The sequence below is a fragment of the Manis pentadactyla genome, chromosome 10, assembly GCF_030020395.1.
Source record: "Manis pentadactyla isolate mManPen7 chromosome 10, mManPen7.hap1, whole genome shotgun sequence".
In the NCBI taxonomy this organism is placed as follows: Eukaryota; Metazoa; Chordata; class Mammalia; order Pholidota; family Manidae; genus Manis; species Manis pentadactyla.
This window is the reverse complement of record NC_080028.1, coordinates 4,726,360-4,749,243: the sequence shown is the minus strand read 5'-3', so window position 1 is coordinate 4,749,243 and position 22,884 is coordinate 4,726,360. Positions and strand designations below refer to the sequence as shown.

Below are 22,884 nucleotides of genomic sequence, written 5' to 3'. Positions count from 1 at the left end.
ATTTCTGGAGCTCTCTCTTTAGAGGGGGCTTCCATTTTCCTGACTGTCAAAGACGATGGACCTTCAGCTAAATGTGGGAAATGAGGATTTCTGGGGCCTGTGGTGAGACTTGTGGGGGAGGGTGCAGAGCCCCAGGGGGCACGGAGTTGGCCTCCCAGGCTGAGCCCCCAGCCTCAGAGCTATGGGACCCCAAGCAATTCCCTCCATCTGTTAGCCTCACATCCATCCTGCAAAGCCAGCATTTATTTGTTCAAGGGAAGCAGGCAGGCGGTAGGCTTGTGTTCACGGGGTGCTCACGGTGGCGAGCTCTGCCACAGAAAGGGGAAACTGAGGCTAAGTCACAGTGAGTGACAGAGCTGCACTACAAACCCAGTTTTGTTTGTCCCCAGAGCCCCTCCTGGGATGGCTGGCCCCTCCTGCAGCCCTTACTTGTTACATTGCCTCCAGGGCCCCATTCTGTCACTTGTAGAGTGGGATGAGAATGTGACATCATCCACCAAACCGAGCGCCATCCTAGAACTCGTGAAGACCCCAGCCTCGAGTCCTCACTGGAACCGTGCTCTGCAGTCTGGCTGGGGCGTCAGCCGGGCAGCTAGTTAGGGGGACAGGAGGCACCTTGAGGACAGGGCTCTCAGAGAGCCCGCAGAACTGGGAAGTGAGCTTGATTTCACAACCAGCCAGAAGGGCTCCATGCAGCAGGAGCCCCAGCACTGAGGTCCCGGAGGCAGGGGGACAGACCTGCCCCCCAAGTCACAGAGCGGCCAGGAGCAGCGCAGGCGAGGCTTCATCCGCCTTGCCTCAGGGCGGAGAAGAGCCAGCCAGCCAGGGAAGTTTCCCACTGCTGCTGACGGTGGGCCCAGGGGGCCTCAGGCTGGGCAGTCTGGGCACTGGCGAGGCCTGTGCTGGCGGGCCTCCCGTGGAGGTCACCTGTGGAGCAGGGGGCGTGGGTCTGAACCCCAGGTGGAAGTCCTCCTGAAGCCTTCCCCTCCAAACTCCCTCATGCACCCCAAGGCCAGCAGCTTGGCACCCACTCTGCCCCCAGCCTCCAGGCCTCCTGCCCGGTGGGCCTCTCACCCCTCACACTACCTACAGACCCGGCTCCTGCCCTCCCCCACCTGCCCGGAAATGGCCCTCACCCTCGCTTGGCTTCATTCCCCAGCCCAGGTCCCGGGGCTTCTGGGGGTGCAGGGGCCAGTCCTGGAGGGACACCCTGCCTGTCTGACCACCAGCCACGCCCCACCCACCAAGCAGGTCTGGGATCCGCAGCTCTGGGGTGAAGCGTGCTGGAGCGGGGGGGGATCAAGAGGCCCAAGGGTCACCTCCTGACTGCCTGTGTGGCCTGGCACTGTCCCCGGCGGTGGACCACTCTGAGATTACACTGGGACAAGTGTAGAGGCTGACCACAGGGACCGGCCCCCAGTGATGGCCCAGCTGGTGTCCTCACGCACCCTTGGGGCCCACCCCTCCCCTTCTGGTCTGTGGCCTACCCTGGCCCAGCTGCGCACAGCCTTCCTTCCAGGCCGATTTGAAATGTGGCCTCTGCTAAAGGCTCCTCAGAACTCCCAAGGCAGTCGGTGTCCTAGAGGGACAGTGTGAGGGGTGTGGCCTCCAGGTCAGAACTAGGCTCAGATCTCAAGCCTCCCACTCATATGCTGTGCAACCGGGGCTGGGCAGTTCCCTCTGGACCTCTATTTCCTGGTCGGGAAAATGTGGGTGGAGGCACCGTCACAACAAAGTCACCTCAGTGTCCTTCCATGCAAAGCCCTCACCCTTATTTTCTGCTTTTATGGTGTTGAAATGGCCTTTCTTGTCACAAAGGAGGCCCAGGTGGTTTTCGCTAAGTGCCCTTTCTTAGCCACCCTGTGTTGGATCCCAGACTTAAACTGAGTTCATGGACAAGGAAGGCATAGGCACCCCAAACATGGGTGTGTAAGGAGGGGGAGGGCTGGAGGAGGTTCAGGGGACCCAGGGGGTGAGGGAGAAGGGCCTCTTACCTCCAGGTGCCTCCGGGAGGGACTCCTCCAGGCCTCTTTCTCCCCCACCCGGGAAGCTGAGTCTGATTATTGCTGCTCCACTGCTATGTGGGCCACTAGGGGAAATGCCCCCTGCTCAGCTCCCCGTGCACATGTGCCCATGGGAACATCATCTCACCTCCCACTGCTTCATCAGCCTTGTCTGTACAGCAGGATGGCAATCCCTGTATCAGACGGTAATGTGACAACGTGACTGTATTATGTACAGTCCTTCAGGCCTGTGCTTGATGGTTAGAAAATGCTCACAATGCAATTCCTGTAGTTGTGTTAGTGCTATAATCATTATCAAGATGTACCTAGATTTTTTTTTTAATCATGCCAGGAAGTCTGGAATACATGTGAGATATGGATTGAATTTTTTACTTTGAGCTTCCTAGCAAAAAGAGCAAAAAGGGAAAGAGGCTCACTCACTAGATTCATAATACCCTTAGGATAAAAGCACAGCTTTTCCTGGTAATGAGACCCAAGGGATGATCTTCCTAGGGGCCCTCATAAAGGGTCCCCCATGCGATGTGGAAAGCAGCATTCTCAGTGTTCCTGTGGTCTGGCTTGATTCAAGGACCTGGGGTCTGGAGCAGGGTCCTCAGGCTCTCCTAACTGCAGGGGAGAAGAAGGGGGGGCATCCTCAAAAGGTCTGCTGGAGGGACCCAGTGAAGCCTATAAGCTTGAGATAACTGAAGTTTCATGTTATCTTCAAAATCCATGTGGATTTCCCCTTAGTCTGTCATAGAGCCGTGTGTATTTAACTGTGAAGATAAAGTTTTCCCTCCCCCATTCCAAATCTTTGGGTACAGCGATGCTCCACACAGATGGGCCAGGCTCACCCCTCAGCTTCACCTTAAGGTGGGGTCCCAGGCCTCTCAAAGAGGCCCATGAAAACCCCACCCATCTCTCCAACAAAAGGCACACTCACATTCAGGAATTACACAGACTATGTCAGAGGTCCACAAATACTGAAAAACTCCAGGGACTCCAGGACCCCAGCTTTGCAGGCTCCCATCTAGTGTGACAGGGGGCGGGCGTATCCTCTGGACCTGGCTGTGTGAATATGATTTCTCCCAGCTGGGCCTTTGTTAGGCATGGAGCAGCAGAAAGCTCGAGCTTACACTCTAGGGCATCTTGTGTGCAGGGCTAGACGTTTTTGCTGTGATGCAGACAGGAGTGGGCTTCAGTACCCAACGCCCTCCTGGATGCGCCCAAGCACTGAGCTGGATGGGACTTGTACACAGACTGTGGACAAGGAAGGACCACCTGGAAACGCTCACTGAGGCAGCATGGTGCACCCTTCCTGCAAATGCCGCCCTTCTTTCCCACCTGGGGGAGGTGCCCAGCAAGCTGGAACCACTGTGACCCATGCCTGGGACATCGGCTTCCTAGCAAGCACCTGGCTTTATAACATCCCAAACTGTTCTTGTTTTCTTCGATGTCTTTGATTATATTAAGTAAATTCATTCTACAGTGTCTTTCCAGTAGTTTCTTGGCTGAAGTTCTAGGGAGTTCATCCTGACATTTGTTGTACTTGCCTTCCTTCCCTCCTGGAAGGCCTGCTTCCTTGGGCGTCGTGTTGTGTAATTGGACATTAGGAGTGCATTTTCAGCTAGGCTTTGTCTGGGGAAACCCCAGGAGGCCTGGCTTGTGGACCTGCCCCTCCAGAGCATCTAATGATTGCTGGGCCGGCAGCCCAGGGCTGGCAACAGCCTGGAATCACTTCTGTGTCCATTGGTTTAGGTCTTCTCTGTCATGTAAAGTCAAGCTTTGCCCCTGTGAGGACAGAGCTAGGGCTCCAGGGTCTCAGACTTGCCCTCTTTCTCTTGTCTCGAGTTTAGGTGGACACGGACATGTTTTCTTTTTTTTTTTTTTTTTTGTACTGTTTTAGTTTCCTTAGTAAAGCAGAAGTTGCTAAATGGCTGCCCAAGGGCTGAATCTGGCATGCCACCTGTTTTTGTTCGTTGTTTTTTTGTTCTCTTTAATTAAAGTATTGTTGATATACAATCTTATGTTGGTTTCAAATATGCCACACAGTGGTTCAACAGTTACCCATATTTTTAAATCCTCACCCCCTCTAGTGCAGTTACTATCTATCAACACACTAAGATGTTACAGAATCAATGACTGTATTCTCCATGCTGTACTACTGTATTGTACCAACTTATATCGCTGCGAATTACTGTGCCCCTTTATCCCCTTCACCCTCGGCCGCCACCCATCCAACCCCTCCCCCTTTGGTAACCACTAGTCCCTTCTCGGTGTCTATGAGTCTGCCACTGTTTTGTTCCTTCTGTTTTGCCTTGTTTTTATACTCCACAAATGAGTAAGATCATCTGGTATTTGTCTTTCTCCGCCTGGCTTACTTCACTGAGCATAATACCCTCTAGATCCACCCATGTTGTTGCAAATAGGAAGATTTCTTTTCTTTTTATGGCTGAATAATATTCCATTATGTATACCTTCTTTATCATGGACATGTTTTTTTTTTTCTCTCTCTCTTTATTTTTCCTCCTCTCCCAAACATTTAAGATGAATTTTTTTTTTTTTGATAATTATTTTTTATTGAAGGGTAGTTGACGCACAGTATTACATTACATTAGTTTCAAGTGTACAACACAGTGATAAAACATTTATATACATAATTCTAGGTTCCAGCTATCACCCTACCAAGCTGTTACAATATCTTGACTATATTCCTTATGCTATACATTACATCCCGGTTACTTATTTATTTTACCATTGGAAGTCTGTCCTCTTTTTTTTCTTTTTTTTTTTTTGTGAGGGCATCTCTCATATTTATTGATCAATGGTTGTTAACGACAATAAAATTCTGTATAGGGGAGTCAATGCTCAATGCACAATCATTAATCCACCCCAAGCCTAATTTTCGTCAGTCTCCAATCTTCTGAGGCATAACAAACAAGTTCTTACATGTAGAACAAATTCTTACATAATGAATAAGTTACATAGTGAACAGTACAAGGGCAGTCATCACAGAAACTTTCGGTTTTGCTCATGCATTATGAACTCTAAACAGTCAGTTCAAATATGAATACTCATTTGGTTTTTATACTTGATTTATATGTGGATACCACATTTCTCTCTTTATTATTATTATTTTCAATAAAATGCTGAAGTGGTAGGTAGATACAAGATAAAGGTAGAAAACATAGTTTAGTGTTGTAAGAGAGCAAATGTAAATGATCAGGTGTGTGCCTGTAGCCTATGTGTTAATCCAAGCTAGACAAGGGCAATAAAACATCCACGTATGCAGAAGATTTCTCTCAGAACGGGGGGGTGAGATTCTAAGCCTCACCTCTGTTGATCCCCAATTTCTCACCTGATGACCCCCCTGCGACTGTGCCTGTCTTAGGTTGTTCCTCCCTTGAGGAATCTTACCCGTCTCTGGCTAACCAGTCATCTTCCGGGGCCATACAGGGAGATGTAAAGTTGGTAAGTGAGAGAGAAGCCTTATTGTTTGAAATGGTTAGCTTTTTATTTCTTTGCATATTTATGCCCTGTAGCTTCTATGCCCAGCATTTGTCTTGAGGTGTCTTTACCACTTGGAAGAATTATGATACTCGGTAAATTTGATATGAGGCACGAATTCTATTTAAGGGTTGTAATTAGGAAGGAAGAAGAAAAGCTATAGAAGTATCAGGCGGAAGAAAACATGGGAAGATTGATTATTTCTTTGACATATCTTCTTGTAGAGTAACTTCAGCATGTATAGGTTTTAAGGTACTACTTAAATTGCGCACACACATTAACATAATAGGAGTATAGTTACATAACCAAAGCATACCTGTAATTACCAGCCATCTCCAGTGAAACCAAGAAAACCAGTTAGGCACCTTAGGCATTTGTGAAAACTTATCTATGATATGGTGGATATTGTCCAACTGAACTTGAACAGTCTGAGAGAAATCAGACAAATTAAAACAACCCATTCCTGGGGAATGTTCACATCCCTTATGTTCTTTTAACAGTAAATAGTCTGTAGTTGTAAGATTTTGGAGCACTACAATTTGCACTTCTCCTAATTCTTGGTTGAGTTCCAACAGTATAGATCCAGTCAAATTTGTTGTTTTACTGTATGCACAGGCCAGCTTAGATATCTCCTTCATTCCCATGGCAAGTCCAGGAGCTGGTGGGATGAGTGCATCTACAGCTGTAGCAGTGCGTGGATCGTTGTTGGGGTTTTTTGATGATCATCTTCTGGCATGAGTCTTCCAGAGAGTGCTGATGTTGGAAGTTCTCTTTCATATCGTATCTTAGTTCATTTTCAGGGTAGCCCAATTAGGCTTTGATCTTCTGTATAAACGCAAACAGACCCTTTGCCTACACTTTTATATGCCCTTTATACTCTTGTGTAGAACTCATTGGAGGTTACCACACAGGAACTGCCCTTTTTTGTTTTGTTTTGTTTTGTTTTTGGTATCACTAATCTACACTTACATGACGAATATTATGTTTACTAGGCTCTCCCCTATACCAGGTCTCCCCTATAAACCCCTTTACAGTCACTGTCCATCAGCATAGCAAAATGTTGTAGAATCACTACTTGCCTTCTCTGTGCTGTACAGCCCTCCCTTTTCTCCTACCCCCCCATGCATGTTAATCTTAATACCCCCATACTTCTCCCCACCCCTTATCCCTCCCTACCCACCCATCCTCCCCAGCCCCTTTCCCTTTGGTACCTGTTAGTCCATTCTTGAGTTCTGTGATTCTGGTGCTGTTTTGTTCCTTCAGTTTTTCCTTTGTTCTTATATTCCACAGATAAGTGAAATCATTTGGTATTTCTCTTTATCCGCTTGGCTTGTTTCACTGAGCATAATACACTCCAGCTCCATCCATGTTGCTGCAAATGATTGGATTTGCCCTTTTCTTATGGCTGAGTAGTATTCCATTGTGTATATGTACCACATCTTCTTTATCCATTCATCTATCGATGGATATTTAGGTTGCTTCCAATTCTTGGCTATTGTAAATAGTGCTGCAATAAACATAGGGGTGCACTGATCTTTCTCATACTTGATTGCTGCATTCTTAGGGTAAATTCCTAGGAGTGCAATTCCTGGGTCAAATGGTAAGTCTGTTTTGAGCATTTTGATGTACCTCCATACTGCTTTCCACAATGGTTGAACTAACTTACATTCCCACCAGCAGTGTAGGAGGGTTCCCCTTTCTCCACAGCCTCGCCAACATTTGTTGTTGTTTGTCTTTTGGATGGCAGCCATCCTTACTGGTGTGAGGTGATACCTCATTGTAGTTTTAATTTGCATTTCTCTGATAATTAGCGATGTGGAGCATCTTTTCATGTGTCTGTTGGCCATCTGTATTTCTTTTTTGGAGAACTGTCTGTTCAGTTCCTCTGCCCATTTTTTAATTGGGTTATTTGTTTTTTGTTTGTTGAGGCATGTGAGCTCTTTATATATTCTTGACGTCAAGCCTTTATCGGATGTGTCATTTTCAAATATATTCTCCCATACTGTAGGGATCCTTTTTGTTCTATTGATGGTGTCTTTTGCTGTACAGAAGCTTTTCAGCTTAATATAGTCCCACTTACTCATTTTTGCTGTTGTTTTCCTTGCCCGGGGAGATATGTTCAAGAAGAGGTCACTCATGTTTATGTCTAAGATGTTTTTGCCTATGTTTTCTTCCAAGAGTTTAATGGTTTCATGTCTTACATTCAGGTCTTTGATCCATTTTGAGTTTACTTCTGTATATGGGGTTAGACAATGGTCCAGTTTCATTCTCCTACATGTAGCTGTCCAGTTTTGCCAGCACCACCTGTTGAAGAGACTGTCATTTCGCCATTGTATGTCCATGGCTCCTTTATCAAATATTAATTGACCATATATGTCTGGGTTAATGTCTGGATTCTCTAGTCTGTTCCATTGGTCTGTGGCTCTGCTCTTGTGCCAGTACCAAATTGTCTTGATTACTATGGCTTTATAGTAGAGCTTGAAGTTGGGGAGTGAGATCCCCCCTACTTTATTCTTCTTTCTCAGGATTGCTTTGGCTATTCGGGGTCTTTGGTGTTTCCATATGAATTTTTGAATTATTTGTTCAAGTTCATTGAAGAATGTTGCTGGTAGTTTCATAGGGATTGCATCAAATCTGTATATTGCTTTGGGCAGGATGGCCATTTTGACGATATTAATTCTTCCTAGCCACGAGCATGGGATGAGTTTCCATCTGTTAGTGTCCCCTTTAATTTCTCTTAAGAGTGACTTGTAGTTTTCAGAGTATAAGTCTTTCACTTCTTTGGTTAGGTTTATTCCTAGGTATTTTATTTTTTTTGATGCAATTGTGAATGGAGTTGTTTTCCTGATTTCTCTTTCTGTTGGTTCATTGTTAGTATATAGGAAAGCCACAGATTTCTGTGTGTTGATTTTGTATCCTGCAACTTTGCTGTATTCCGATATCAGTTCTAGTAGTTTTGGGGTGGAGTCTTTAGGGTTTTTTATGTACAGTATCATGTCATCTGCAAATAGTGACAGTTTAACTTCTTCTTTACCAATCTGGATTCCTTGTATTTCTTTATTTTGTCTGATTGCCGTGGCTAGGACCTCCAGTACTATGTTAAATAACAGTGGAGAGAGTGGGCATCCCTGTCTAGTTCCCGATCTCAGAGGAAATGCTTTCAGCTTCTCGCTGTTCAATATAATGTTGGCTGTCGGTTTATCATAGATGGCCTTTATTATGTTGAGGTACTTGCCCTCTATTCCCATTTTGCTGAGAGTTTTTAACATGAATGGATGTTGAACTTTGTCAAATGCTTTTTCAGCATCTATGGAGATGATCATGTGGTTTTTGTCTTTCTTTTTGTTGATGTGGTGGATGATGTTGATGGACTTTCGAATGTTGTACCATCCTTGCATCCCTGGGATGAATCCCACTTGGTCATGGTGTATGATCCTTTTGATGTATTTTTGAATTCGGTTTGCTAATATTTTGTTGAGTATTTTTGCATCTACGTTCATCAGGGATATTGGTCTGTAGTTTTCTTTTTTGGTGGGGTCTTTGCCTGGTTTTGGTATTAGGGTGATGTTAGCTTCATAGAATGAGTTTGGGAGTATCCCCTCCTCCTCTATTTTTTGGAAAACTTTAAGGAGAATGGGTATTATGTCTTCCCTGTATGTCTGATAAAATTCCGAGGTAAATCCATCTGGCCCGGGGGTTTTGTTCTTTGGTAGTTTTTTGATTACCGCTTCAATTTCGTTGCTGGTAATTGGTCTGTTTAGATTTTCTGTTTCTTCCAATCTTGGAAGGTTGTATTTTTCTAGGAAGTTGTCCATTTCTCCTAGGTTTCCCAGCTTGTTAGCATATAGGTTTTCATAGTATTCTCCAATAATTCTTTGCATTTCCGTGGGGTCCGTCGTGATTTTTCCTTTCTCGTTTCTGATAGTGTTGATTTGTGTTGACTCTCTTTTCTTCTTAATAAGTCTGGCTAGAGGCTTATCTATTTTGTTTATTTTCTCGAAGAACCAGCTCTTGGTTTCATTGATTTTTGCTATTGTTTTATTCTTCTCAATTTTATTTATTTCTTCTCTGATCTTTATTATGTCCCTCCTTCTGCTGACCTTAGGCCTCATCTGTTCTTCTTTTTCCAATTTCGATAATTGTGACATTAGACCATTCATTTGGGATTGCTCTTCCTTTTTTAAATATGCTTGGATTGCTGTATACTTTCCTCTTAAGACTGCTTTTGCTGTGTCCCACAGAAGTTGGGGCTTAGTGTTGTTGTTGTCATTTGTTTCCATATATTGCTGGATCTCCATTTTGATTTGGTCATTGATCCATTGATTATTTAGGAGCGTGTTGTTAAGCCTCCATGTGTTTGTGAGCCTCTTTGCTTTCTTTGTACAGTTTATTTCTAGTTTTATGCCTTTGTGGTCTGAAAAGTTGGTTGGTAGGATTTCAATCTTTTGGAATTTTCTGAGGCTCTTTTTGTGGCCTAGTATGTGGTCTATTCTGGAGAATGTTCCATGTGCACTTGAGAAGGATGTATATCCTGTTGCTTTTGGATGTAGAGTTCTATAGATGTCTATTAGGTCCATCTGTTCTACTGTGTTGTTCAGTGCTTCCGTGTCCTTACTTATTTTCTGCCCGGTGGATCTATCCTTTGGGGTGAGTGGTGTGTTGAAGTCTCCTAGAATGAATGCATTGCAGTCTATATCCCCCTTTAGTTCTGTTAGTATTTGTTTCACATATGCTGGTGCTCCTGTGTTGGGTGCATATATATTTAGAATGGTTATATCCTCTTGTTGGACTGAGCCCTTTATCATTATGTAGTGTCCTTCTTTATCTCTTGTTACTTTCTTTGTTTTGAAGTCTATTTTGTCTGATATTAGTACTGCAACCCCTGCTTTCTTCTCACTGTTGTTTGCTTGAAATATGTTTTTCCATCCCTTGACTTTTAGTCTGTACATGTCTTTGGGTTTGAGGTGAGTTTCTTGTAAGCAGCATATAGATGGGTCTTGCTTTTTTATCCATTCTGTTACTCTGTGTCTTTTGATTGGTGCATTCAACCCATTAACATTTAGGGTGACTATTGAAAGATATGTACTTATTGCCATTGCAGGCTTTAAATTCGTGGTTACCAAAGGTTCAAGGTTAGCCTCTTTAGTATCTTACTGCCTAACTTAGCTCGCTTATTGTGCTGTTATATACACTGTCTGGAGATTCTTTTCTCTCCCTTCTTGTTCCTCCTCCTCGATTCTTCATATGTTGGGTGTTTTGTGCTGTGCTCTTTCTAGGAGTGCTCCCATCTAGAGCAGTCCCTGTAAGATGTTCTGTAGAGGCGGTTTGTGGAAAGCAAATTCCCTCAGCTTTTGTTTGTCTGGGAATTGTTTAATCCCACCGTCATATTTGAATGATAGTCGTGCTGGATACAGTATCCTTGGTTCAAGGCCCTTCTGTTTCATTGTATTAAATATATCCTGCCATTCTCTTCTGGCCTGTAGGGTTTCTGTTGAGAAATCTGATGTTAGCCTGATGGGTTTCCCTTTATAGGTGACCTTTTTCTCTCTAGCTGCCTTTAACACTCTTTCCTTGTCCTTGATCTTTGCCATTTTACTTATTATGTGTCTTGGTGTTGTCCTCCTTGGATCCTTTCTGTTGGGGGTTCTTTGTATTTCCGTGGTCTGTTCGATTGTTTCCTCCCCCAGTTTGGGGAAGTTTTCAGCAATTATTTCTTCTAAGATACTTTCCATCTCTTTTCCTCTCTCTCCTTCTTCTGGGACCCCTATAATACGGATATTGTTCCTTTTGGATTGGTCACACAGTTCTCTTAATATTGTTTCATTCCTGGAGATCCCTTTGTCTCTCTCTATGTCAGCTTCTATGCGTTCCTGTTCTCTGATTTCAATTCCATCAATGGCCTCTTGCATTCTATCCATTCTGCTTATAAACCCTTCCAGAGTTTGTTTCATTTCTGCGATCTCCTTTCTGGCATCTGTGATCTCTTTCCGGACTTCATCCCATTTTTCTTGCGTGTTTCTCTGCATCTCTGTCAGCATGTTTATGATTCTTATTTTGAATTCTTTGTCAGGAAGACTGGTTAGGTCTGTCTCCTTCTCTGGTGTTGTCTCTGTGATCTTTGTCTGCCTGTAGCTTTGCCTTTTCATGGTGATAGGAATAGTCTGCAGAACTGGGACGAGTGACGGCTGGAAGGACTTCCTTTCTTGTTGGTTTGTGGCCCTCCTCTCCTGGGAGAACAGCGGCCTCTAGTGGCTTGTGCTGCGCAGCTGCGCGCAGACAGGGTTTCTGCTTCCTGCCCGGCTGCTCTGGAGTTAATCTCCGCTGTTGCTGTGGGCGTGGCCTGGCTCGGGCAGCTGCTCCAAAATGGTGGAGTCGCGTTGGAGCAGGAGCGGCTGGGAGGCTATTTATCTCCGTAAGGGGCCTCCCTGCTCCCTGCAGCCCAGGGGTTAGGGTGCCCAGAGATCCCGGCTTCCCTACCTCTGGATTAAGTGACCAGCCCTGCCCCTTTAAGACTTCCAAAAAGCACCCGCCAAAACAAAACAATGACCACCAAAAAAAAAAAAAAGAAAAAAATTTTTTAATTAAAAAAAAAAAATTTTTTAATTAAAAAAAAATGGTGGTCGCTCGTTTTTCTTTATTCTCCGGTGCCAGCCTCAGGCCTCTGCTCACCGGTCTTGCTGCCCTGTTTCCCTAGTATTGGGGTCCCTATCCCTTTAAGACTTCCAAAAAGCGCTCGCCAAAACAAAACAGCAAAAAAGCAAAAAAAAAAAAAAAATGGTCGCGCACTTTTCTTATGTCCTCCAACACCCGGCCTCCAGTGCCTGCTCACTGTTCTTGCTGCCCTGTTTTCCTAGTATCCAGGGCCCTGCGCTCTGGCCCGGATGGCGGGGGCTGGGTGTTCGGCAGTCCTGGGCTCCGTCTCCCTCCCGCTCTGCCTGCTCTTCTCCCGCCGGGAGCTGGGGGGAGGGGCGCTCGGCTCCCGCGGTGCCGGGGCTTGTATCTTACCCCCTTCGCGAGGCGCTGGGTTCTCTCAGGTGCGGATGTGGTCTGGATATTGTCCTGTGTCCTCTGGTCTTTATTCGAGGAAGGGTTGTCTTTGTTATATTTTCATAGATATATGTTGTTTTGGGAGGAGATTTCCGCTGCTCTACTCACGCCGCCATCTTCCGCCCCTCCGGACATGTTTTCTTGTCATGTCTCTTTGTCAGTGGGCAGATCTTTTTTTGAATGGCCACCCATTCATCAAGGGTGCAGTCCATCGAGACCCTTGGCACTCCCTGAAGTGCTCAACTGCCCCTGCTATGGTCCTGCTTGCCCATGGTTCACCTCCTGACTGCTGGTGTTAACATCTGCCTCCACACCCTCTCCTACCCCACAAGGCTGCCACGCCCTCACATAACATCCAAGCTTTTAGATCCCATTTTCCTGTGGCTTAACCATTATACTACTTAGAGCATAATTAGCAGAGTGTGAGAAGTAAGAATGCACAGGCTCTGGAGCCAGCCTGCCTGGGCTTGGATCCCAGCTCCACTGGCATGGGATGTGCTCAGTTTCCCCAGCTGTGAAATGGGGACAGCAGTCGGTGGGGTGGCTGCAAGTGCTTGATACCTGAAGGCATGGACAGCATCACTCTGTGCTAAACTACTGCAAATTTCAAGCATTACACTGGCCTTCAGTAAAGTCAATATTAAATATAAGTAGAGTAGTAAGATTAGCTTAGTGATGATAGTGATATTATCATCCTGGCCCCTGGTGATTATTTCACTTTCTTACAAGCTCAGGTATATTTAGATGTTTGTCATCTTCTTACGCGGCATTTCCAGGAGATCATTGGAAGGGCACTCTCAGGTTGTGTGGGTCTCTAAATCATCCAGCCTGCCAACCTTTAAGTGGTCCATGCAGAATAATCATAATGCTCATATGATCATGATCCACAGAATGATCATAATCATAATGTGGACCACCCCCTCTTCCCAAGCACTTTCCAGAGCCCGTTAGGTACCTGTCTCTAACTCTTGTACTAAACTGCAGGCCAACTGGGGAGGCCAGTTGAATCCAGCTCGGCCACCTACCAGCTCTGTGACTCATCTTCCCATCTGTGCAAATCCTACATCCCTTATCTGATACCCTCAGGCCAGATGTGACCGGGGAATTCCTATGGATTTTTGAATGATGATGCAGTGTGCAGCTGGGAAAGGAAACATCTCGGGTAAGGGGGATTCTTGCTGACCACTCACCAGAATTCTTGCCAATGGCAGGCCAGGGTGGTAAGATATCGTGAGGGTGGGTTGGCTGAACTGGCCTAGCAGGTTTCTTGCTCAGACCGATTCTCCAAGGACAGAGAGGGAAGCCCCAGTCAGGCCTAGTCCAGCAGAGGGCTCTGAGGATCTTGATTAAAGTTGGATCAAAGAAGAAAAAGTCTTCGTCAGCCTCCATTGGGTATTTACCTCGAACCTCTGTAGGCAGGAGCCAGATCCTCAGGGAGCACCCAGTCTGATGGGCTGGGCAGCAGTCCTGGGACCCTAGCACAAGTCAGGGGGATGACAGCCTAGGGATTACTGGCTGCGTTGAGTCAAGAGGAAGGATTGTATCGCTGGGGTGTGGGCGCAGGCATGTCAAGCAGGAGACCAGCTGCTGATAATGGCTTATGCTGAGGAGCACCCACTGGGTGCCAGGCCCATTCTAAGCATTTGGCACCTGTGAGTAGTCTACAGCCTTAAGGTCACCCAGGGAGGAAGGTCTTGTTAGGGTTCTCATTTGACAGGTGAGGAAACTGAGGCACAGCTGAGCAGACGTAAGAAGCCCCAGGTGGACAGCTGTTAACTGGTAAAACCACCATCCAGCCCCGGTGGCCCGGCTCCACAGCCCCTGGCCACACCACAATACCCTTCCGCCTCTTATTATGACCATTACATTCACTGAAAAAGAAACGCAGAGGAAAGGGAGTTAGGGCTACCCTGGCAGAGGGCAGAGCCTGGGTGAAGGCCCAGAGGCGGAAGCAGGCAGCAAGTCTGGGGAACAAACGGTCACTTTGTCTCTTAGCAAGGGCGTGGTGGCAGAAAGGGGCCTGGGGTTGCTCAGCGGGAGATGAAGCAGAAACGGAAGGAACGGAAGGCCGGGGCCAGACTGCAGAGGGTCTTGGACACCAAGCTCGGAAATTTGGAGTTTTTCCTGCAGGCAGAGGGCCTTGTCTGAGGCCTCTGAGGAGGCGGGGTAGGTCACATCCGGGTGGCCCAGTGAGTGTGCTGGCAGCAAGGTAGATTCGAGCCGGCTGCGGGCCTGGAGGCCCTGCGTCTGAGGAGTGGGTGGTGGCAGAGGAGCGCTGAGCCCGCAGGAGCTTGCGAGCCAGAGGGCGGGGCCTGGGTTTGCTGGCCCAGCAAGGGCTGGGAGGATGGCAGGGGAGCGGCACCGCCTGGGCTTCAGGTTCCGAGGTCCTGGCCTCCTCCAAGATGGTGCCTGCCTGAATTCCGTCCACAGCTCGCCATGGGGAAGCCAGGCACTGGAATGGGGACCCCAGTGTCCCCCGGCCCTGCCCCTCCCCAGCCTGACTGGCAGTAACATCAGGATCTGGGACCTCAGTGTCCATCTGCAGTGGGAGATGAGACCCCACGCCTGGCAGGGTTACACTCGGGACACGTGGGCCAGGCTGACCGGGGCAGGACTCAGTACCGGGTGATCGTTGCCTCCCTGGGGGGAAATCTCAGCAGCATTTTCTCTTTCATTAAATCCATCCCTTCAAGCACTTCAAACTGCATTCTAGCAGAAGCAGAGGATGGCAGTGGAAAGCCATCCTGGGTGATTGCCCCCACGCTGTGAGGGAAGCCCTGGACTGGACGGAGTCTAGACATCCGACAGCACCTCCTCCCTGCGCCCACCGGGCTTCATTTATGAAGTCAAGACGCAGGCCACATTTTGATGCCACCTTTCCCACACACCCTGCTGGATCTGAATCCCCGAGTAGGGCAGTAATTCCTCCTCACCTGCCGTTTGGCAGAGTAATGGAGTGAGTGGAAAAGTGCCTCCTAAGGGCCCCTTCCTGCACGGAGCTGCTGGCAGCCCAGGCTCCCCTCCGGGGCCCCCCCATCACCAGGGCAAGCTCTAATATCCTGAGCAGTAGTTGTTCCCTTCCAGGGTTCTTCTGTGAAAAGGCTGCTGGCCAAGAGGATGCCCTGGGGAGAAATAAAGCCAGAAGCCCATCCCAGCCCGTGCAGCGACCTGTGTGGCCTCGGTCTGCATGTCTGCACAGTGGGCATGATAATGGGGCCTGCCTCACAGGGTCGCTGCAGATATTCAGGTCCCCCTGCCCCGACACTGCATCCTCACAGCACGCTCTTACTCTGCAGAGGCCAGAGCTGTGACTGCTCACGCCCCCACACACTGCAGGAAGCAAAGCAGGGACATGAAGGTGTCTCCAGCTGGCTGAGCACGGGCCTAACCTTTCCATATTTGGACGTGGGATTCCATGGGCGTGGAGGTCAAATCCAGGGCCCAGAGCAGTGAGGCCTTATTGGGGTAAGGCAGCGTAAGTTGTGTCATAGGGTAAGTGTCTTACGGCTGCCTTAGCAAACTACCGCAAACTGAGAAGCTTATGAAGAAATTGCTTTTCTTACAGTTCTGGAGGCTAGAAGTCTGAAGTTAAGGTGTCAACAGGGCCAAGATTCCTTCCTTGGCTCGTCCAGCTTCTGGTGGCTGCTGGCAATCCTTGATGTTCCTTCACTTCTGGCTGCATCACTCCCACTCAGCCCTGCAAGCCAATTGCTTTGTCTGTATACTGCTGGTTCTGCTCTATGAATAGGTGCCCCGTGGAAGTGAGGGTACTGGCAGAGTAGGAGAGCCCTCCCAACCCTGCCTGTTGCCAACATGGCCTCTGTGCATGATGTTGATTAAAGAAACAGCGGCTGTTTTTTCCAGGCCTGCTCTGTGCTGGGTCCCTGGCAGACACGCACTGTCTCATTTGTGAAGGAGGTTGTCAAGTGCACCGATACAGAAGCCAGGTGGTCTGGGTTGGAATCCTGGCCTGGCCATGTGACCTTGAACCAGTCACTTAACCTTTCAGAGCCCCAGTTGGTTCCCCTGTAAACTGGGATGTTGGGAGTTGCTGCCTTGTTGTGGAATCGCTATGGGAAGTAAGGGGTGATTGCTGCAACACAGCCATCCTGTACCTAGTAAGTTACAAAAACACCATTGCATCCTTACACACGTGCTGGGAGGTACGTGCTTTTATCTCGTGTTCTGCATTCCATGGAGGAGATGAGGTGCAGGAGGTTAAGGGGCTGGCAGGGGAGGTGGCCGAGTGGGGAGCAGACCCAGTTTGGGGGCTTGTGAAGCCTGAGATCTCTGCCCTGCCACCCTCCTACTCTGCCAGTACCCTCACTTCCACGGGGCACCTATTCATAGAGCAGAACCAGCAGTATACAATGTCTGTCCCAGAAGTGCCTTGGGAGCTGGTTGTTCAAGGCCTCATGTGCAGCTGAGAAACTGACACTTGCTCGTGTGGTTGCATTTGTGGGGTTATCTGCTGATCAGAACCCCATCACCCCTATAACTGGGCTCCAGAGCCAAAGTTGGGGGAGGGTTCTGACAGCAGTGGGTGGAGGCCACCAGCAGGGAAAAGGCCCCAGATGGGGTCCCCAGGGCAGTGGGGCAGCGGTGGGGGCTTAGCCGGTAGAGGGAATCTTGAGGAGGCATGGCGACATTTGGAGATGGCAGTGCTAGGCGGGGATGTGAGCTTCCCCAGGACGGTGGAGACCTTGTCCTTCTTGTCCCAACACCTAGAAGAGCACCTGGCATATGGTTCATTGGCACCAGAGGGAGGCAGACTCACCAGCAGTATGGTACCCCAGCTCCAACACCTTCTAGCTACAGCCCTTGAGCAAGCAACCTAACCCCACTGAGCCTCAGTCTCCCCATCTGTGAATGGGGTAGTAACAGTTTATACTGACTCTGAGGCCACCAGAGGGCACAGCTCCTCTGCAGCAGCTGGTAAGCAGGACTCACCACCTTTGGTGTTGGAGTGACCACCCCAGGCTTGGCCTGGGGAGCCTCTGTGAGTTCCCCCCATTCATGAAGTACAACATATGTTGCTTCTGATGGGCCCAACACCCCTCCAGCCTTCGGTTGTCCAGCCTTGGGACTGTCACTGAGAAGTGGTGCATTGCAAAGCGTGTGATTGACCAGCCTAATCACAGTTGATGCTGGAGTCACCATGGGTGACATGAGCTTACCCCATGTCACAGCCCCGACTCAGGAATCTCTTTCTGCCCTAAAACCATAACAACCCACAGTTACAAGCTCTGGGCGTGCACTGCACCCTGTGACTATGAGAACTGTCTTGTCCCACTTTACGTCCTTGTGGGGCAGGTGCGTCACCATCGCTGTCCATCCTGGAGAAAGGAGGGTGAGCCAGGCACTACCCCAAAGGCTCCCTGTGCCCAGCACATTGCTAAGCCCCTGGTGTCCAGGACCCTAGGGTGCAGAGCCCACTGATCCACAGGTTCCCCAACAAGCAAGAGGGACTTTCCCAGTCAGCTTTTGGGGAGCACGAGGCTCCAACACCAGGGGGCAGAAGTGTCCCTCAGTGCCCGGGGTGGGCAGGGCACGGGCCGGCTGGGGTCAGCGTCAGAGTGACAGAGCTGGCAGCCGCCTCTCCCCCGTCCAGCTGGCCTGACTCCAGCTTCCCCTGTGCCACGTGCTGTCTCTGACTTTGGACATGTGTCTTGGCCTACCCAAGCCCCAGTTTCTCTGTCCAGAACCCCCAGCAGCAGCCTTGTGGAGACTAGATGAAGCAGTGTGACTGAAGTGGCCACCTCTCTGCTGCCCTCTGGGCCCCCTTCCCACCTGGCCCCGCTAAGGGGTGAGCCAATTCCCTGGTTCTGGCCACCCAACCAAGGGCTGCCTCCCCTATCAGTAGGACAAGCTCTAGGGATCCCCCTTAGTGACTAGGGTCCTGTACCAGCTCCTGACACCCTGCTGGCAGTGGGGGGATGGAACGAAGTTTGCGTCCTGGGGGAGAAGAGGACATGGTTGAAGCCACCGAGGACAACACAGTTCTCAGAGCATGGTCACTCTGACAGTTTGGGGGGCCATACAGATAGGTCCCCCTAGTGTCCCATTCCCTTTGATAGAGGGCATTTCCCTTCCCTGGCCCAATCCCCAACCCCTTATAGGGCCTAGAGGTCACCTAAGAGGGGAGGGCTCCCTGGGCACCCGGAGCCCCTTTGCCTGCTCGGAGGCAGCAGCTCAGCAGGAGCTGTCACGTGGGGCCTCAGACCCAGGAGGCCCGGTCACCTGATGCTTCCCAGGGAGCCAGAAATCAGGGTTTCTATGTCAATCTCTTCATTGTAAAACCTTGGCTGCATCAGCTGGAGTCTTTGGGTTTTTCCCCCGCACCACAGGCTGTACAGAACACATGTAGGGGCTGAACTTGGCCATCAGCCACCCCATTGCCCCCTGCTTGGGTGGATGGAGTTGGGGGTGGAGGGAGGTCGTGGTGGCATTGTCTCCTGGCCCCTGCCTCAGGTTCCAGCCCTGGCGGCTGGTTGCCCCCCTGGGCCATTGAGCCCCTCACCCCTGCGCCCCTCTCTGCCTGTCACCAACCCAAACATGGGCCAGCGGCACCTTCACCCGAGTCTCCACTCACCCCAGCACTGGGCTATGGGGTGCAGACAGATTTTACAAAGATGTGCGTCCGGGGATGGTCGTGGTTACAGCTCATTCCTTAACGCCAACTACAGATGGCTTTGAAATCCCTCATTCCCACCTCTGGTATTTTCTGCTGGCCACTTCTTCCAGACCCTGCTTTCCACAGTTCTCTCAGACTGCCCTTCCCAAGCCCTTTCCCCCGAGACCCCTGCCCAGCTACTCTTCTTCTCCCCTTCCCCGCCCTTGCACCTTGGGTTGTCCTTGCCACATGCTGATTTCTTATCCAGAACAGTCCAGCCTGCCTTGAACACTGAGCTAGCAGCAAACAAAGCCAGCCCTCCCCTAAGAGAGACTGCCTCCCACTTGGGAAGCCATCTTTCATCCTGTCCCAACCAGGAAACAGCCTGACCCAAGGGTTCTGCTCTGCTGCATTCACACCAGTGCCTGTCACCACAGCTCTATGTCTGTCTGTCCAGTGTGGCTCCTTTTACGAAGAAGCATTTGCACCAACCTGTGAAAGATGTTTATCCATCCTTTCAACCAAACATGTACTGTGTGCCTACTGGGTGCTGGGCTCGGGTATGTAGCAGTAAACCAGTTATAACAAGGCGGGCCCCCGACTTAGAGCAGTGTTTGGAAGTTGCTACATGATCAGAGGAGGTGCCCCCAAGCCTGATTCGGTGAAGGCAGGCAGAGAAGGGGGAGACAGCCATCGCTGAAAGATGTTCTAGGGGCTGGGGGCACAGGGGAGAGGCAGGGAAGGCCCCTTCAAGGATTCCAGGCTCTGGACTTTATCTTGAGAGCAGTGGGGATCCACAGCAGCGCCAAACACTGAGGCACATGGGTGTGCTGAGGATCGCCCCGGCCCCCATGCAGAAGAGGGGCTCACCCCAGGACCTGTGAGGCCGCAGCGAGAGCAGTCAGGAGGGGTCTGTTGTCTGAGCGCAGGGAAGTGATGGTGGAGGTAGAAGGAGCAGACAGGTTTTTCTATAAGGATGTTTCTAAAAGGGTAAAGAACCACGAGGGGCTTGACTGGTGCCAGCCAGCAAGGGGCGTGTGAGCTCACGCTGTGTCATGCAGGCCTCAGCCCTGGGGATGACGGGTCTGTGGGAGTCGAAGGTCTCTACTCCCTCGACCTGGGGCTCAGGGAGGGGAGTTTGTCAGTTGCGACCCTGTGTCCCTAGGATGAAGGTAAGGTCTGGCAGACAATAGGTGGTCAGGCAATGATGGCTGTGTCAACTGGACAGGGTCTCCTTGCAAGGCTCCTGTACACTTTATATGGGGCTCTTCTGGCCCCTCAAGCCACAAAAGATGCTCCTCAGTTTCTCAGCCCAGCCTTGGCAGACTGTTCTGCTTGGCCTGGGCCATCCCAGAAAAGGCACGTGCTGGGGGCTGAGCCAGGCCCCACCTGCTGCCTCCTTGGTGCTGAGGTGCAGGTCCCTGTCTCTGAGTAGGGGTGACAATGTTGACCTCCACGGGTCAGACTGAGTCAGCTCGCCCCCACCATTAGTATACAGCCCCCACCCGCCCCGCCTTGAGGCAGGTACTTTGGTTCTCCCATTGAGGAGGGACATGAGATGCACCCAGCCTGGCCCGGGGGACCCATGGGGCTCTGGGTCTCAGTTCCCTCTTCTGTAAAACATGGGGGACCTCTGAGCACCCTTCTTATGCTGAGATTTTGGGATCAGCCCGTCTTCTCCCTACACTGATCCCCCTGGGAAGAGGGAAGACATGGGGCTGGGGCTTCGGTGGCAGCAGAACTTGCTCAGCACAGGCGCGCTTCAGGAAAGGAGGGGGGACGACGAGGCGGCCACAGGTCCTGCCTGTCCTATGGAGGGGACGGGGTCCGGGGTGGTGAGCCCAGAGGGAACCCGGAGCCATCGCAGTGTGCTCAGTAGGCCTGGGGTGGCCCCGTTTTGCCATCGTTGACTGCGTGAGGTTGGGCAGGTTGTTTCACCCTCTGAGCCTCCATTTCCCCAAGGGGACAATGGGAAGAATTCCTGCCTCACAGGGGACACTGGCGCGAGACAAGCGTCCACAAGTGCTGTGTGAAGCCTGCGGGAGCACCAGGGCTGTGCCTTCCCTTTGCCCTCCGGCCGCCCCTCCCCAGCAGCCACAGGGCAGGGAGGACCCGCTCGTTCACCATGGGGGGAGGAGAAGCAGGTAGCAGCAGCTTTGCTGGGCTCTGCCCTGGAGCGGCCACTCCTAATTGCCCAGCCCCTCTCCTCCTCATCCCCCCAAACTCCTCCAAGCTAGCGGTGGGCGATTAAGGTAGTCAGGTCCAGGCTGCGCCTGGGTGGGTTGGGGTCCTGGCCTGAGGCGCCCCAGGGGGCTGGAGTCTTCAACTCAGTCTTCATGAGAACTAAGGAAGAGTCCTTGTCCACGTGGAGGGGTCCTGAGGAACCTGTGTAGGCACAGCCTTTGGGGGTAGGGCTGGAGAGGAGGGGGTAAGGCATTGAAGATGGGGGTGCTGGGAGGGCCAAGGGTCGCTGAGTTTCGTTTGGGTGTGTTCGCGGTGGGTGGCTCCGGGTAGACGCTTGGGTTGGGCTGTGCGCGCGTTAGTTGCCTGAGGGTACGTGTGGCCCTCGGAAGAGCGGAGGAGTCAGAGCACGACCCCCGGAAGATGGACTGAGGGGTCATTCTGTGGACTGTGGCTGTGGAGGCGTCGGCCCCGCCCACAGCCAATGGCCCCGCCCCTAGCCAATGGCCCCGCCCCCAGGTCCTGCCTCCTCGCCTACTCCTCCCCCTCCCGCTCCTGTCCGGGCCACGGGTCCCGCCCCCTCCAGCCCGGCCCCGCCCTTTGCCCCGCCCCCGTCTCCGTTTGCGCCGGGTCCGCGCCGCCTGCCGGGCTCCCGGCGCTCCACGCTGCGGCCGCTCGGAGCAATGATTAACCCGGCCGGCCGGCCGGCGCGGGGCCCGAGGCGGAGGCGCGGGTTCGGGGCGGGACCCCGGAGGGCCGCTCGGCTTCCTGCTGTCGCCCAAGTTTCCTCGTAGAGAGCGCGGCGCCGGCCGGGGCCCGTGGCGTGGCGTGGCGCAGGGCGCGGCGCCGGGCGCGTGTGGGCGCGGGGCGAGCCGCCGGGTCACCCACCATGAGGACTCTCCGCAGGTTGAAGTTCATGAGTTCGCCCAGCCTCAGTGACCTGGGCAAGAGAGAGCCGGCCACCGCCGTCGCGGACGAGCGGGGCACGCAGCAGCGGCGGGCCTGCGCCAACGCCACCTGGAACAGGTAAGGCCGCGCCCTCAGGGCCCGTCAGCCGGCCGGGGCCCCAGAGCCCGGGGAGCGGGAGCCCTGGATCTTGGCCGCGGGCTAGGCTAGGCCGGCTCCCCGCGAGGAGCGGCTCCCCGGACCCCGCGGCACTTCACAGTTCGCAGAGAACTTGCTCCGCCAGAGTTGGGCGGGCCGGGAGGGAAGTTCAGTGCAACGTGTTTCTGGAAGGGAGGGACGAGACCAAGGCCTCGGGGCTGGTCGCCGAGCGCCCAGCCGGTGGGTGGCGGGTGGGCCAGAAGCCCTTGTGCCCGCCTCCCTCCGGGGGTCTTCCCAGGCCCCGGTCGTGTGCTCCTGACAACCTGGGCGGTAAACAGGGCAGGAAGTACTTTCCCATTTTGCAGATGAGCACATGAGCCTCGAGGGCGCAGTCGGTAGGTGGCAGCTGAGTTTCCTGTCTGTGCGTTCGGAGGCTCCTTTGGTCGAGGTGGGCCGGTGGTTTCCCCTAAGCGGCCCCCTGTCTTCCCA

The 22,884-nt window shown here is 51.3% G+C and overlaps 1 protein-coding gene across 4 annotated transcripts in view; it reads left to right on the top strand.

Moving 5' to 3' along the window:
* The window catches only part of PRR5 (proline rich 5), a 54,592-nt gene that overhangs the window by 7,864 nt on the left and 23,844 nt on the right, over positions 1 to 22,884 (top strand). For 2 of the 4 annotated variants that reach the window (XM_036931334.2, XM_036931330.2), the window contains exon 2: positions 22,258 to 22,377. In XM_036931334.2, the coding sequence (XP_036787229.2) occupies positions 22,268 to 22,377 (110 nt within the window). In that variant the 5' untranslated portion in view covers positions 22,258 to 22,267. Of the gene's footprint in view, positions 1 to 13,582; positions 13,720 to 21,971; positions 22,378 to 22,884 lie in introns of those variants that run through there. The other 2 variants (XM_057486293.1, XM_036931332.2) reach the window with 2 other exon arrangements.